The sequence below is a fragment of the Episyrphus balteatus genome, chromosome 3 (assembly GCF_945859705.1).
Source record: "Episyrphus balteatus chromosome 3, idEpiBalt1.1, whole genome shotgun sequence".
NCBI classification, from domain to species: Eukaryota; Metazoa; Arthropoda; class Insecta; order Diptera; family Syrphidae; genus Episyrphus; species Episyrphus balteatus.
In genome coordinates this window covers 70377487-70394768 of record NC_079136.1, presented here as the reverse complement: position 1 = coordinate 70394768, position 17282 = coordinate 70377487, and the positions used below count along the sequence as shown (strand labels likewise).

The 17282-nt window shown below is 32.3% G+C and overlaps 1 protein-coding gene across 1 annotated transcript; it reads left to right on the top strand.

Annotated features, from left to right (window-relative positions):
- The first annotated feature begins 11620 nt into the window (after positions 1 to 11620).
- On the top strand, positions 11621 to 12546 carry LOC129917207 (uncharacterized). The gene is made up of 3 exons (XM_055997604.1): positions 11621 to 12130; positions 12208 to 12369; positions 12438 to 12546. The coding sequence occupies exons 1-3, from the start codon at positions 11683 to 11685 to the stop codon at positions 12494 to 12496; spliced, it is 669 nt and encodes a 222-aa protein (XP_055853579.1). The 5' UTR covers positions 11621 to 11682; the 3' UTR covers positions 12497 to 12546.
- Positions 12547 to 17282: the final 4736 nt, after the last annotated feature.

The following is a 17282-nucleotide window of genomic DNA, read 5'->3' as shown; positions in this document are numbered from 1 at the left end:
TTCACTCTCAATCTTTATGTACGCATCTCTTTCTATCTTCTTTAGTCAACTCAGGTTACTTTTTCGTGTACCGAAAACGTAACAACTAAATTTCTTCATCCCACTTCTGATCTATAACTCAATCCAACTTTTTTAAAGAATACTCAATATATATTTATTTAATTATGAAAATGATATTTATTATTTGTCTCTGTGTTACCTCGACTACGATATCTTTTACACTACTCTCTGATCGGGATGCAAAACGATACATCCATGTTTTTTTTTAGTCGCACTCCATCTCTTTCTCGCTACACTATGTATTATAAAACAAAGTTATAAAGATTGCGGACACTATATTTTCGTTTGACTTTTGGGCTGGCAACAATAGGCTTTACACCTATTTAGATATTGGCGCCTGCCTGACTTTACAAACCCTAAGGACGGGACAGACGAAAGAGGAGTTAAAATTCTGAGAACCGAAGCTAAGCGGGCCAGGTAAGGTATTTTTTAGTTTAAAAGCTGTTATCTAACTAAATAAGGCCGTGTGTGAATTGCGTTAAATAGTTAACACCGTGTAAAATTTTTGACACTATTGAGGCGAATACAAAATTTTCAGCTGTTAAAAATTTATTGGGCTCTGGGATCTGGTTAAATTTTTTTTTGCAGATGGTTTTGTTTTGTTTTTTTTTTTTATTAAAAAGGAGTATCATGGCAGAAAAAAGGCAGAAAAAATTTAAACAACAATCCATGTACAGCTGAAATTCAATGGTGTCAAAAATTTTACATGGTGTTAAATATTTAACGCAATTCACACACGGCCTAAGAGAAATGGGGGTAGCCCAGTCGGTATATACAAAAAATTAAGCTGAAATGGAAAAAATTAGATCGTGCAATTTTTTTTCATAGGACGGTAGAGGGGATCACTGAGAGCTTAAAACCAGTTTTTCGGGAAAATCGACCTTGAGCCAAAGCCGCCATCTTGGATTAAAGGTAAAATACGTTTTAGTGAATAGCTCAGCCATTTTTGATCCATATTTTTCGAGTTAATTTGAAAAAAAACTATACCCCAGCTCAGCTTAAACTTTATACCCTCTTTGAGTATAGATTTTAAGATCAACGCAATATGGGAGTGTTTTTATATGTTTTTGGGGATGATAAATCTAGCTGCAATTAGTTTTTACAAATTCCTGAAATTTTATAAACAAAAGGAACTATCTCAAAATTGGTAAGAGTCATTTTAAACAAAATGAGTTAATATTATAATTGATGTCTAGCAAGACAATTAAATCTTTGAATTTTTCAAATCGGTTCATTTGCCTGAGATATGACCAATTGTTTATAACTCACTCTCTCTTTTAATCTTTTATTATCAATGGCTTCAAGAGAGTTTGTCCTCGTCAAGTCTAGGGGTTCCTATAGTTCCTAATTCCTAAAAAAATTTAATGAATTTATACTTTTAACTTCGATTTTCACAGTTTTTTTTTATCTATATACTTACTTTTGTAATATCAATTTTGTACTTCTTTTAGTTTTTTTTGGTTAGCGCAATAAATTCACATTTAAATTCTTTTCGAAAATCTGTTAGATTTCTTTTCAAACCGTCTTGGTGAAGCTTAATTAGGGGTGTATACTTACTTTTGTGACTGAGTGTAAGTGCTCCTTCTCCTACGTACAAAATGTAATTTAAATTATATGCTTTGGACAATTTTAATGTTATAAATAATTCTAACGGTTTTTTATTGGACATCATTGAAGATTCAAAAATCGAATCTTATTTTTTTTATAGTAAATCAAAACTAAAATATTCTGTAAGATCAGCTTTGGTGGCAATAGAAACAAAACTTTGACCACTTGTTGAACAACAATAGCCGTGTTTTTTTCTAAAACTTAGTGTTTTTGATTCATTTTAAACGAAAAAGAAGAAAAAGTAATACAATAGTTTTGTTTTTTGTTTTGGGAATATATACTGAGTTTTGAGTTGTACAAGAAAAACAAAATCACTTATATCATTACTGTTTGCTTTTAACAAATTTAGCAATTTTAATATAAAACTCCCGAACTTAATTCAAGTAAAATTGTTGCACCAGATTTAAATTGCATCAACAGTAATTTTTAAAATCATTTTTTAGCATTCCTCAAATAAAGAGATTAAATGGTCAAAAAATGAGGTGTTATTTTGTGAGAAAATGTTTCTGGCTCTGTTTCGCAAATGTATAGCCTATTTTCAGTACAGCCTTTAGTTTTAATTTGGAACAAAAATATAATTTATGATATTTACTGAAAAAAACAAATTAAATACACGACTGCGTCGCACGTACTTGCTCTTATAGTCAAGTCAAAGTTATTTAAATTTTATATAATTTTTATGCAAATAATGTAAAGGACCCCGCACATTTTGTATGGGAAGTGGCCCTCGGTGGAATTGTCTGAAATTTTAGTATGTTGTTCTCTTGAAGCTCTTGATCAAAAGTCAATATGGGCAGAAATTAAAAAAATGGACAGTTTTTAAGATAACGGGTTTTTTTCGATAACTATCTCAAACCTTTAACTAGGGATAGTAACTCTATATATTGTGTTTTGCGTCATTTTTTAGTGGAATTCATAGGTTTTTATTGTCACTGAATCCAAATCCGAAGTCCATTTTGCCTCATCAGGTCAGGTTTTAAAGATAACATCAAAAAATGTCACAGCCTCAAAAAAATTTTTTCTTTGATCTGGGAGTTCGACTATGTTTAACACATGTTTTTTGGGTCGCTGAAACCAGATTCGAAGTCTATTTTATCCTATCACTTCGAGTTTTTGAGTTAACCTCAAAAAAGTAACGAACACCTTTTAAGAGGTTATCTCGAAAACCTGACGTGATAGGACGAAATAGACTTCAAATCTGGTTTCACCTACCCAAAAAACATATATTTAATATAGTCGCACTCGTAGATCAAAACAAAAAAAATTTTTGAGGCTGTGACGTTTTTTGAGGTTATCTTGAAAACCTGACGTGATGAGGCAAAATGGACTTTGGATTTGGATTCAGCGACCCTAAAAACCTATGTATTCCACTAAAAAATGACTCAAAACACAATATATAGAGTTACTACCCCTTATTAAAAATTTGAGATAGTCATCGAAAAAAACCCGTTATCTTAAAAACTGTCCATTTTTTTACTTTCTGCCCATATCGACTTTTGAACAAGAGCTTCAAGAGAACAACATACTAATAGCCCAGTCGGGATGTACAAAAAATTAAGCTGATATGGAAATAATTAGATCGTGCAATTTTTTTTCATAGGACGGTAGAGGGGATCACTGAGAGCTTAAAACCAGTTTTTCGGGAAAATCGACCTTGTGCTTAAGCCGCCATCTTGGATTAAAGGTAAAACACGTTTTAGTGAATAACTCGGCCATTTTTGATTTTTGACAAAAATTATATATGTAAAACTTGTAGAAAATTTTATTTTCTATAACTTTTGTCTTAATAAATTAAACTATACCCTTACTCAGCTTAAACTTTATACCCGCTTTGATTATAGATTTTAAGATCAACGCAATATGGGAGTGTTTTTATATGTTTTTGGGGATGATAAATCTAGCTGCAATGTTAGTTTTTGCAAATTTATGAAATTTTATAAACAAAAGGAACTATCTCAAAATCGGTAAGTGTCGTTTTAAACAAAATTAGTAAATATTATAATTGATGTCTAGCAAGACAAGCAAGTCTTTGAATTTTTCAAATCGCTTCATTAATGCCTGAGATATGACCAATTGTTTATAACTCACTCTCTCTTTTAAGCTTTTATTATAAACAATTGGTCATACCTCAGGCATTAATGAACCGATTTGAAAAATTTAAAAATTTGTTTGTCTTGCTAGACATCAATTATAATATTTACTAATTTTGTTTAAAACGACACTTACCGATTTTGAGATAGTTCCTTTTGTTTATAAAATTTCATAAATTTGCAAAAACTAACATTGCAGCTAGATTTATCATCCCCAAAAACATATAAAAACACTCCCATATTGCGTTGATCTTAAAATCTATAATCAAAGCGGGTATAAAGTTTAAGCTGAGTAAGGGTATAGTTTTTTCAAATTAACTCGAAAAACATGGGTCATATAGAAAAATTTATTAAGACAAAAGTTATAGAAAATAAAATTTTCTACAAGTTTTACATATATAATTTTTGTCAAAAATCAAAATGGCCGAGTTATTCCATAAAACGTGTTTTACCTTTAATCCAAGATGGCGGCTTAAGCACAAGGTCGATTTTCCCGAAAAACTGGTTTTAAGCTCTCAGTGATCCCCTCTATCGTCCTATGAAAAAAAATTGCACGATCTAATTTTTTCCATTTGAAATGTTTAATTCTCCTGGGCTATAAAATTTCAGACAATTTCACCGAGGGCCACTTCCCATACAAAATGTGCGGGGTCCTTTGTATAAGAATTATAGAAAAAAACCAAAACACGTTTCTACACGGAGAAAAAAAGGGCACCTTAAAATAAGATGATGCGCACATTAAATTTCACGACCTTAAAATAAGGTGAATATCACCAAAGGTGATATCCGCTTAAAATAAGGTGATTTCACTTAAACTCAGTTAAATTCAATGTGAACTTCATCTTATTTTAATGTGAATGCTCATCTTAAACAAAACGACTAAAAATAAAAATTTCAAAGTTATAGTCGCACTTTAGCTTAAGTTGCAGTTTATCATGCTTATTTCCAACAGTGAGATAGCACGGTGGTAAGGCACCGCCTAGTGGCCCAACAGTTGCAGGTTCGATACGCAGTGGCTGCCATTTTTTTTTTTTATTTGCGCATTCAAGAAATTAATGTGATTTGTCACCTTAATTTAAGGTGGACGTCATCTGAGCAAAAAACGATGCAGAAATCCGCTCAATTTAAGGTGGGATCCGTTTAATTTTATGTGGTCTGTTTTCTCCGTGTAAAATGACTAAAACAACTTCTTAAATGGTTTTGAGCTCCCAACAAAGAGAAGACAGGACATTTGTGCTTATGTGTGCCTGCCTGTTAGTATCTTTCTTTCATCTAGTAAGGGTCACCAGTGCTGCCATTTCGAAATTTAAAAAAACATGATAAAAAACATGATTTCAGCTCAAAAAACATGATTTATAAAAACATGATTTAAAAAAAAGCAAAATTTGAAAGAAAATGAACAACCACATCGTGACTAGGGGGGAATAAAACAAATTATTTCGAATGCATTTTAGAAAATAGTATAAAGTATCAGAGGTATAACTACACAGGGTACTTTTTGCAATAATTCTTAAAGTGAAAATTATCAAACTCATTTTATGATGGAGAATTCTTAGATCTTGGCTTCAAAACGTTTATAGTTTTTTTTCGGGAAAAATTGCCCTTTGAAGGAAAAAATAATTATTTGCTTTTGTAATCTACCCACTTTTTTTTTCAAAAGGTGGCCATTGTAATTATAACTTAAATTACAAAAATGGCGGGAATAAAACTTGAAAACATAAATCAAGTTATAATTTGTACTCATTTAAGGTTGATTTCATATATACATACTTCATGTAGGTATTGAATGACTTATTGGGCCCTATAGTGAATCTCGAGGGGAATTTTGTTTCCCTCGGAATATTTTTTTCCCTCGGAATTTTTTGTGCGATCCTGAATCTCCCTCGGAATTTATTTCCAGGCAGGGCTACCTACGAAGATTTTCAAAAAGAGGCCCCAACAAAAATATGTGAAAATAGATAAGTTAAGTACGACAGTCACACGTAATACCTCATTTGCGAGCCGCAACACAAACCTTTTAACAAAATTTCTTAAAATTAAAATTGTATGAACATAATAAGAATAATATAAAAACATTACCTGTGCATAATTTCTTCAAGACACAACACAAAATTAATCAAAAATAACCTTATTAAATCAAATCAGCGCTAAACAACAGTAACGTATATTTTTTTTTACAATTGAAAGTGGTATAATTGAAAGTGGTATAAGTCACATTTTCCTTCATTTTCAAAAATTGCCCATTTTTTTAATCAAACGTACATAATTTAAAAAAAGAGGAAAAAGAGGAACTAAAATATCAAAAAGAGGGATTTTTTGATAGTTTTAAAAAAGTGGAGGAAAAGTGGATTGGGCGAAAAAAAAGAGGAAAAAAGCCTCTTTAGAGGCGCAAAGGTAGCCCTGTTTCCAGGGAGCAAAAAATCGTAAGAAATGATGTCTAAATTCCCCTGGAAAATTGATTGCCGACACCAATAAATTCCGAGGGAATCTTTTTATGATCATTTTCGCTCCCATATTTAAAACATGGGAAACATTTCGAGGGAAATTTTTATTCATGAATAACAGTTTATTAAAAATAACAGTTCATCTAGTGAAAAAGATTGTTGGTTTACAAAAAGATTATAAAGATTTTTCTTTTGGATTAAAAAAAAAACATGATTTTGGGCACGAAACATTAAAACATGATTTTAGATAAAAAAAACATGAAAATCATGCTAAATCATGATTTCTGGCAGCCCTGAGGGTCACTGTGGTGTATGCGTAACATTTTTGAAGTTATACTTCTTATGGGAGGGTGGGTATGAAAATTTACTTTTTGACAAGAATGTCAAAGGGATTATGACGCGATCACCCTGGGTAGCAGGGTTGTCGTTTCACCTTTAGAGTAGGCAGTACTTTAGTATTTAAAAATGCAGTACGCCGCAGTACGGCAAACATAAAACACACAACACGTTGCAAGTTACATGTTTCATGTGGCAAGTTGTTTGTGGCAAGTTGTATGTGGCAAGTTGCGTGTGGCAAGTTGCATGTGGCAAGTTGCGTGTGGCAAGTTGCATGTGGCAAGTTGCGTGTGGCAAGTTGCATGTGGCAAGTTGCATGTGATAATTTCCATGTGGCAAGTTGCCAGAGTTGCAAAAAGCTCACATTTGAGCTCAGCTCACAGCTCAGCTCAAATTTGAGCTCATTTGAGCTGAGCTGGAAGTGAGCTGAGCTGAAAGTGAGCGCCCCAACTTCCAACGCCTATATCTCGAAATTTTGAGGAAAATGAAAAAAATTTTTTTGATGCCAAAAGGTAGCGGGGACTCTAACCTACATTTGGGTACAACTCTCATCCCTGTAGGTCCACGCGTTCTCAAACCGGGAGAACTTAAAAGTAAAAAAAAAAAATAGGCACGATTCTGAAAAAATAGGCATGATGTGGCGGTTTAACATGGAAGGTGATTTTTTAAAAATTTGACAATGTGCAAGGCGTAGGCCCATGACACAAGCTACCATTTGGCATCACTCCCGAAAATTGCTCTCAAGCGGTTTAGCTTCCAGGAGCGTTCAAAGATTCGGGGATTTTTCGAAAAAAAATTTTACCCCAACTTTCAAACGCGATTTTCTCGGAATTTTGAAAAAAATCGAAAAACCGGAATATACCACTATCGGGTAGCTGAGAATATAAGCTTTCATATGGCACCACTCCCCTGTCTCTAGATCAAAGCGTTCGAACGCCTATATCGCGGAATTTTGAAGAAAATGAAAACAATTTTTTTGATGCCAAAAGGTAGCGGGGACTCTAACCTACATTTGGGTACAACTCCCATTCCTGTAGGTCCACGCGTTCTCAAACCGGGATAACTTAAAAGTAAAAAAAAATAGGCACGGTTCTGAAAAAATAGGCATGATGTGGCGGTTTAACATGGAAGGCGATTTTTTAAAAATCTGACAATGTGCAAAGCGTAGGCCCATGACACAAGCTATCATTTGGCATCACTCCCAAAAATTTTTCTCAAGCGGTTTAGCTTCCAGGAGCGTTCAAAGATTCGGGGATTTTTCGAACAAAAATTTTACCCAAACTTTCAAACGCGATTTTCTCGGAATTTTGAAAAAAAAATATAAGCTTTCATATGGCACCACTCCCCTGCCTCTAGATCAAAGCGTTCAGCTCCCAGAACTTCCAACGCCTATATTGCGGAATTTTGAAGAAAATAAAAATAAAATTTTTGATGCCAAAAGGTAGCGGGGACTCTAACCTACATTTGGGTACAACTCCCATTCCTGTAGGTCCACGCGTTCTCAAACCGGGAGAACTTAAAAGTAAAAAAAAATAGGCACGGTTCTGAAAAAAAAGGCATGATGTGGCTGTTTAACATTTAAGGCGATTTTTTTAAAATCTGATAATTTGCAAAGCGTAGGCCCATGACCAGGGGCGTACACTCCCTTGGGGCAAGTGGGGCGGCGCCCCGGGGCCCCCAACCGACCCCAGGGCCCCCTTTGGAGAAAATGCAGAGAAGGAAACTGTTAGCAGAAATTGAGTTACGAAGTAAATTATAATGTATTTGAATCACTTCGGATACAAGGGAGACAAATTATGTCATTCAGTATCATTGGTAGCCACTCAATATATATTGATTTAATAAAAAGGTTACCCCAGGGGCCCCAAAAAAATAAGCTGCTTTTTTAAAAGAAAAATTATAATTTTATCTCAGGGCCCCAAAAAATATTACTTGAAAAATCTTTGCAACCACAAATAATACATTAGGTTCCCCAAAAAAGCAAAAAACTATTTCAGGCCAGGGGCCCCAAAAGCCTTTACTTCAGGGCGTCAAACAAAATTAAATTTAAAAAAAATTGTTTTCTTAAAATAAATTACATTTGTTGATGGATTACTAAATATTACTTTAGGAGCCCCAAAAAATATGGATTCGGGGCTCCAAAAATATTATCTGAAGGGTCCCAAATAATAATTTTTCAGGAACCCCGTTAGTTGAGAGGCAATCAAATATTAATTTGTGGGCCCCAAAATCTATAAGTAAGGAGCCCAAAATTATTCATCAAATTTTCTGATGGCATGACAAATATTATTTGAGGATCCTCTAAAGCTATTACTTCAGTGGTTCAAAAAAATCAAATGGAAAATTAAATATCAATTCAGGGGCCCCAACATAAATACATCAGGGCCCAAAATAAAAACATTACGTTATTGGTGGCATTCCGAATATTACTTCAGAACATAGGCCCCAATACCTATTAACTCTTGGCTCCAAAAAAAACTAAATTTTATTTTAGGGGCCTTAGAGGCACTTAATTTTGAGGCCCCAAAAATAATTTTTCAGGGGCCCCAAAAGAAATAAACTATGTTTGATGTTGGAAAATCAATTGTGTACATGTACATATTACTTCAGAACAGAGGGCCCAAGAACTATCAATTCTAAGCTAAACAAATTTTTATTTTAGTGGTCTCTAAATATTTAATTTTGGGGGCCCCTAGTACAAGTATTTACTACTTTTATGATAGAAATTTTAAGTAAGTATAGCAAAGTGCATTACGAACATATTAAAACATTAAAATAAACCTAAAAATAAATAAGTTATACAAAAAAAAAATGTATGGTTTATACGTACTTTTTTTTGTATCTAAGGGGCACCCAAGTATCAAAGGGGTCCCAAAATTTAGTCTTGCCCCGGGGCCCCGGTGACTCAACGTACGCCACTGCCCATGACACAAGCTATCATTTGGCATCACTCCCAAAAATTGCTCTCAAGCGGTTTAGCTACCAGGAGCGTTCAAAGATTCAGGGATTTTTCGAAATTAAAAATTTACCCCAACTTTCAAACGCGATTTTCTCGGAATTTTGAAAAAAGTCGAAAAACCGGATTGTACCGGAATTTTTTTTATGATAAAAAAAGAAATATTTTACTAAAAAAATAGAAATATATTTACTATTGAAAAAACCAAGAGAAAAGATCACGAAAAATTATCTGTTTTATTTATAAAAATATCCATGTGTTAAAATAATTCCATTAATAACTAGAACCAAACATCTTAAGCTATGGTGTTTTATAAAAGTTTAAAATATCTTCAAATTTCATTATACTTTCCAAATAAAAATCAATGTATCCTCTCACCCATCACAGCTCAGCTCACTTTACCTTAGCTCACCCAACAGCTCAGCTCAGCTCACCGATAGCTCAGCTCACCCAACAGCTCAGCTCAACCATCAGCTCAGCTCACTTTCAGCTCAGCTCAAATGAGCTGGAGCTATGGTACATAGCTCAAAAGTGAGCTAGCTCAAAATTTGAGCTGAGCTGTGAGCTGAGCTCAGCTCACTTTTGAGCTTTGTAGCAACCCTGCAAGTTCCATATTGCTACTACTAGTGCTGAAGAAGCGCACACAATTCTCATAAAATTACCATATCGCACATTTTATGCGCAATTCATTTACTTTCGTTAAGCATATACTGTACGTTCTGAACCACACAACATGAGTAAATTTCACAGAATAAATTGAAAACTACATGGACGCAAGGAGGATGAAAGAATTAATTTATTGTTCACTTGATAAAAATGTAAAAAAACTAAGTGTGGATTAATTACTTCATAATAGAAATTAAAAATATCAAATGAAATTCATTTACATATACTGAATGAGAAGTATAACTTCAGTCGCGTGCACATGTGTACACACACTCTTTTTTTTTCTATAGAAAAACTTGAACATTTAATTTTAAAATTTTTATCACCAACCAATTAATTTAACGAATTTATAGGTATTATTTCTTAAAGGTTCAAAGATGCTCATAAACCGTAAGTTCAATTTTTAAATGGTTCTTCTAGTTGATTCACTATGCAACGGACGGTATAACAAAAGATAAATATTTTACTTTTCCATCATTGTTTTGTTCGTTTTAATTAAAACATCGATTTTTTTTACCCGAAACCAATGATTGCCACTTAGAAGAAGTAAAAGTGAATTTTTTTTGTCAGTAATACCTGCCAAATAAATATGGTATTAAGGTTATAAGTTACTGCCTTAGTCTAAAAGACTTCTTCTAAGAACCGTGAGTATAGATTTCTTGTGCGATAGGTAACCGATTTAATATGAATATTATAAAGAGGTCCAAAAAATGCAATTGAAATGTGAAAAATCAGGAGAATTTGTGTTGAATTTGTAGAGATGGAAGATAAAACTTTATTGGAATTATTATAAAATACCAAGCGACCGTCTATCTCCTCAGTTCCTTTGAAAGATAAGTTTATACAAAAATTTTCAAAGTAACGTAGTTTGGCAAAAATAGATTCTTAATTCTTGGAAACTATTGGGTTTTTCATGAGTTCTTTGAAACTAAAATGTATTTATTTCCTTATTTGATGTTTGAAAGAATGATTTTTCAAAATTGTGGTTTTAACACGTTTGCTTTTGAAAGTAAAAAAAAGAAAACAATAAAAAGATCTCAGGAGTTATTATTTTGATAAATAAATACAAATATTTGCCAAACGTGAATTTAAACATTGAACAATAGTTAGTTTCTTTCTACCAAAAGTTTGCCTTGTAACCAAGTGAATAGGCCACAAGCCTACTAAATAAACTTATTATTCAGACATTAAATAAGGAACAAACTAAGAAGCCTTCAAGTATTGGGGAAAAAGGCAAATATGTACCTTAACTTTATGTGCCTTCACTTGAACTAACATTAAACCCTTTTGTTTAATATCATGCATGCGGAAAGTTTTGGCCAAACTAACCTATTTACAAACAAACGTGTGCTAAACACTTGTGCCTACCAGCGTAAACATTCATTCATCACAGTTGTTTTAATATTTATTTTAGAATACAGGTTTGAACAGTATCCATGTTCCAAAACCTTTCCAAATTTCTTTAAAAAGCTAACAGAATGTTTGATTCTTTCAGTACTGTCGTTGCCATTCTACTTTCAACATGAAGTTCTCTGCTTTAGTTCTCACAGTTTTTGTATTAGTAACCGTTTTTGGTATTTCCGAATCGGCAACTACTTTAAAACCAACCACAAAAAAACCTACACCAAAACCTACACCAAAACCTACACCAAAACCAATAATTAAACCTGTTGTACCTGCAGTAACCGTAAAGCCAATTGCTTTACCTACAAAACCAAGTGTTCCCGTTGTTCCAATCACAGTTCCAATCACAGTTTCAAGCACAGCTTCTCCAATCACAGCTCCAATCACAACTCCAATCCCAACCCAAGATCCAGCCCTAAACTTAGGGTTATGTAAATACATTAAAGAATGCAACTCCGATTCCGTTGCAATGGTTTGGGGCTCTGATGGAAAAATTTGTGAATATTTCAATAACGATTGCGAGTTGATGCTTGAAAACTGTAATCGCAAGGACAGAAATGAACCCCGTAAGTTTTAAATAATAAGAAATATTTATTTAAGAATACATATATGTATTATTTAATAAATGTTTTCTTTTTTACAGTCCTAAAGCAAGTTACACATGAAGTTTGTAAACCATTGTGTTTCAATGGTATATTTTGCCCAACCGCTATCGAAAATTATGTTTGCGGAACCATAGATGATTTCTGGATGATTTTCCCCAGCCAGTGCCAAATGCAGTCTTATGTGTGTCAAACTGGAATAAGTAAGTTTATTTTACATAATATTTAAAAAGAAGCAAAAATTGATTAAATATTATTTATAATTTAATAGATTGGCAGTTAAATGATAGCGAGATTTGTGGAATAAGAATGGGCAACTACATAAACTGAAAATAAAAAATAACTTTTTTTTATTCTTTTTTTTTTTTTAATATTTAAATATATGAATGTTTATAGAAAATGTTATTTTATTTTATATTTTGGCTTAAAAATATCAAAAATTTTGATGGACTGAAAATAAAATATAAGATATTTTATAAATTACCAAGAGATTATTTAATTACAAATTTTAATAAAAGAAGAAACTACTAAAACTAGAAACACAAGTTTTATAATTTTTTGTCAATAACACCAGGTTTTTCAATAAGTGTCAGTAAGTCTTCTATTTCTCTGGGAATATGGTACGACACTGTACAAATCTATATTGTCCTTCAACTTCTTTTAAGATCACGTAAGACATTTAGAGCGGAATTCAGAGTCTTTACTCAAGTAAAATTTTTTTTCAAGCACAAGACTGAGATGAATTTTCTCAGTGTTTGCTCAAGCGTTTACTTCTAAATTTCCTCAGTTGGAATTCATAATAAGCTAAAAGTAAAGAAACCCTTAGGTTTTCCTAACGTAACGAGTAGCTGAAGTGGGCCAACGCAAGAGCAAACAAATGTTCACTTGAATAAAATTTTTACTTGAGTGACGACTCTGAATTACGCTCTTAAAGATTCAAACCAAACTTATTTATGGTGGATTGTAAGAAATCAAAGCTCTTTAAGAGATCAAATTAGGCATATCGTTTAAAAAATCGAAGTAAGGCCAATTTAGTTCAATTAAATTTTTCAATTTTCTTATTTCACAAAAAATTTCATAGTTTTATTTTGGCAGTTTTGAAAAATTTTGAAAAAATACTTCAGTTTTTATGTTTTTCAATAATACATAATTTTATTTTTTAAGATAGTATTCCTTTTCTGCCTCAGAGTAGAACAGTGCGGGATAAGGTTTCTGTTCATGAAACACATAAACTTGTACTTTTCGGATCTTTTCTGTTCTTTTCTGTGCGGATTCATTAAACAGACATTTTAATTGTTGGAAAATGGGGGGATACATAAATGTGCACTTAATTATGAAAGTGGACTAAGTCACTCCTAAAAATGGCATCAAATCTAACCTAAATATAATTATTATTTAAAGGGTAAAGTTTATTTGAAAGCTAAATTGCAGTAAATCAACTTCTTTATTGCTCCTCTAGTGATTTCATAAAAGAAATATAATTAAATCGTTATAAGAAAATTATTATGTAAGTTTTTCTTCAAACAATGCAAAAAGTGACTTAGTCCACTTTCATAATCATGGGCACAAATAAGCTTGATGTTTTTGACCTCAAAATAAAGATTTCAGTAGTTTATTTATATATGATAGCAGGTAACGTCTTATAAATCAATTGAACCCCTCATATTAAAGGCCAAGTTACACTTAACTTAAGACTTAAGACAAAATCGACTAAAGCTGATTTAAAAAGTTATATCCTGAAAGTAAACAATAAGAAAGGGTTTCTAAAAATTCAACCACCTAATAGGGTAAATAGGGGTAAAAGGGCATGGTGGAATTTTTAATCGATGGATAAATTTGTTGGAAAAACGGTAGGGAAAAAAAGTTACAGGACTTATAGATGAGATTCACATTTTGTACGAGTGCAAAAACTTGGATTTTCAAAATACTATTTAACCAACTAAATGGAAAAACTGTTGATTTTAGTCCGCAGTATCTACTCTACTTGTGCAAAATTTTATTTATTTTCATAGTCACATTGAAGTTATTTTTTAACTCCTTGTAGCCCCATGTGACATATCTGTTTCAAACCAACAAAGATCCCACAAAAGCTGTACAAACTATATTTTTCTCTTTTTTTGAAGCATATAACATAATTTTTAAATATTGCTTTATCAAAATATGGATAAAAAGGTCACGAAGATAGAAATAAATAATTATGTATTCAAAAATAAATTATCTAAGCTTATTTTTTTACTCCGTAAATTTCGAGATAACTAAGTAAATAATGAAGATATTGAATTTTAAAAATACATGTTTTATTATACACTCCTGCTCAAATTTAACGCATATCCTATTTATTTTAAAGTAAAGTCCTGCTATTACTTTATGCCACAGCATCATGGTTATTTTCTCAAATGAGACAATAGTGATCTTAAATTAAAGGTATGGAATAATATGTTTGTCGGGAAGATTTGGGGAGAGATTTGCTGAAGTCTGTCTGTTAACCCGCGAGCCTTTTAAAGAAGAGTCATAAAATTTCATGGAGTTAAATCTGCTTTACAACACCTACGGAGTTAGCGAGCCTTTCTAGACCTAAGTTAAGTACCCAAAAATACTTGACTGATGCCCTCGAACAGCATCTGGTTCCAATCACCCCTAGATTTGGTCCACAGTTTAGTCTGATGCACGATAATGCATGCTAGAGTAGTTTGAGAATATCTTCAAGATTTTAATATTCCAGCTTCGGATTAACCACACAGAAATCTGGATTTGAATTCAATAGAACAGGTGTAGGAAATATTGAAAAGATGCATTCGCGACCGAAATCCACCTCCAAGCAGTCTTGATCAACTGAAAACTTCAGTGAAAGAAGTGTTAAAACAAAACCTTCAAAAGTTAATTAGTGGAATAGACAAACGACTCCAGGTTGTCATATCGCTAGAGGAGACTATACCAAGTATTGCATACAATTATGGGAAAGAACCGTCACCCGCTTCCATTTTTTTTAAATTTTTCTTCTTAAAAATAAAAATTATTTTATAATCAGTTTTCAGACCTTGAATTGTTAAATTTGGTTTATCTTTTTTTTTGGTTGATAATACTGTTGCAGTTTAGCATTTTTTCGACTTGCTAAACAATAACAAAACACAAAAAAATGCACCAAAGAATTTTAAAGCCTTTTAAAATAAGATGCAGGGGTATAACTTCAGACGAAAAATGTGTGCGTTAATTTTGAGCAGGAGTTTAGTTAAAGGCAAGTCGATTGATATTATTATTTTTAAAATTTTCGATCTTGGGTTACTACAAGGGGTTAATTACGGTTAATTATATGCTTTCTTATAGAAATTGTCATTGTAATTGATAAAAAGATTTAGGCAAAAGTCTTAAAAAAAATGGTTCAAAATTTATTTTGTTTCATTTTAAAAGTACGAACAAGTATTATCCCGCGGCGCAATGGTTATATATAGTGCGATGGGCTATCATAGCCCGGCTATGAAGCCAGAAGAGTGGAGTGAGTTCATATACCAGCCTCCCTAAATACATTTTTTGCACAGGTACCTACTGCCTCTTTCGAGCAATGGACAAAGCCTCCATGAGTATAATTATAATGAAAAATGCATGTCTACTAAGCCAATGTCCGATTGGCAGTAAAATGCCAATAAATTGCACGCACACAAGAATGGTTGAGAGTTGTTAGTCACTTGCAATTTGCTCCTTCATGGAGTGTCGCGTTCTAATTTTGTTTTTAACATTAATCAACTTACTAACAATTTTGCTTCTATAATGCTTTACAACAATTGCATCTGTAAAGCTTTATAGAACCAAAATTGTTTGTCGGGTAGATCTTTGAGCTAAACTATAGAATGTTTCAAACCAAATTAAGACGTAATACCTACGTGAGATTTGAGACACCTTCTGTTTTGTATTTGGTTAAAAATACATAACCTATGTATTTTTGAACGTCAACAACACCTATATTAATAAGTCAATTTAGAATTGTATTAAATATGAATATCAAGCTTTTCTCCAATACTTGCAAAAATATCATTTTTTCACAAATGCAAAATTCTATAATGCTTAAACAATAAACAAGTATCATTTTTTAGATACTTATCATTTGTTCAGTATGACGTATGTTTACTTCTAAAATAAAACTTCTTTGTTTTAGGTCTCACCGTTTTATTAATTGTCTTTTTTTTTCGTAAACATAAAAACAAACAGCAAATAAAGAAAAGCTGTTTAAAAAAAGGTTATTTACCGTTACCTACCTCATTTTGCTGGCACATGTCTTCACATCTTTTATCCTAAATGATTCGACCTAATAAATAATATCTGTTCAATGCTGTATAACTTTGCTGCCGAGAAGCTATTTGCCTTATTTTGCAAATGATTAAATATTTATTATGTGAATAAAAACGTAAAAAAAGAACATAATAAAGGCCAAAATTGTATTTAAATAGAGAATGGTTTTGGGGCTATAATTATAATTGGTATCTAATGAAAGAACTAAAATTTAAAAATAATCAAAATTATTGCATTGTGAAATAAACTAATTTAAGTGGTATTTTTATTTTTGATTAGGTAATTATGCTGAAGACTTTGATTTTGAATACTTTGCTAGTTAAACTTAATATATAAGCTTTTTAAACCATACATTACTAGCCATTTTTCAGTTTTTTGTTAATTTGAATCACTTGAAATTATTGAGGTCCGTTAAGATAGCACCCACACCCCCAAATTTCCAAAATCTGAGTATGGACTAATTTGTTGCTAATTAGTTTCTCTAATCTCGAATTTGTTGCTCCAAGATTTGACCTTGAAATGCACTTCAACAATTTTCTCAAAAAAGCTAAATTGCCCAAAATAAATTGCAACAAAAATGGTAGGTATCAAATTAAAGGGCCTCTCAACACCTTTTCAAAGAGGTCTCATTCAACTTTTAAATCCTTTTCCTACATGTCCAAAATGCATTGTGGAACTTGTGGCACATATCAAAACGTCAAGATAGCACCCACACCAAGAAAACTTAAAAATTAAAAGAAATAATTATGCAATAATTTGTTGCTAATTTCTTGCTAATTAGTTGCTCTAATCTTAAATTTGTTGCTCCACCCCTTCCCCCTTAAAATTGATA

Coding starts and splice junctions, on each gene's coding strand:
- LOC129917207 (XM_055997604.1), top strand. CDS start 11,683: ATGAAGTTCTCTGCTTTAGTTCTCACAGTTTTTGTATTAGTAACCGTT. Junction 12,131..12,207: donor CAAGGACAGAAATGAACCCC/GTAAGTTTTAAA, acceptor TCTTTTTTACAG/TCCTAAAGCAAGTTACACAT. Junction 12,370..12,437: donor TGTGTGTCAAACTGGAATAA/GTAAGTTTATTT, acceptor ATAATTTAATAG/ATTGGCAGTTAAATGATAGC.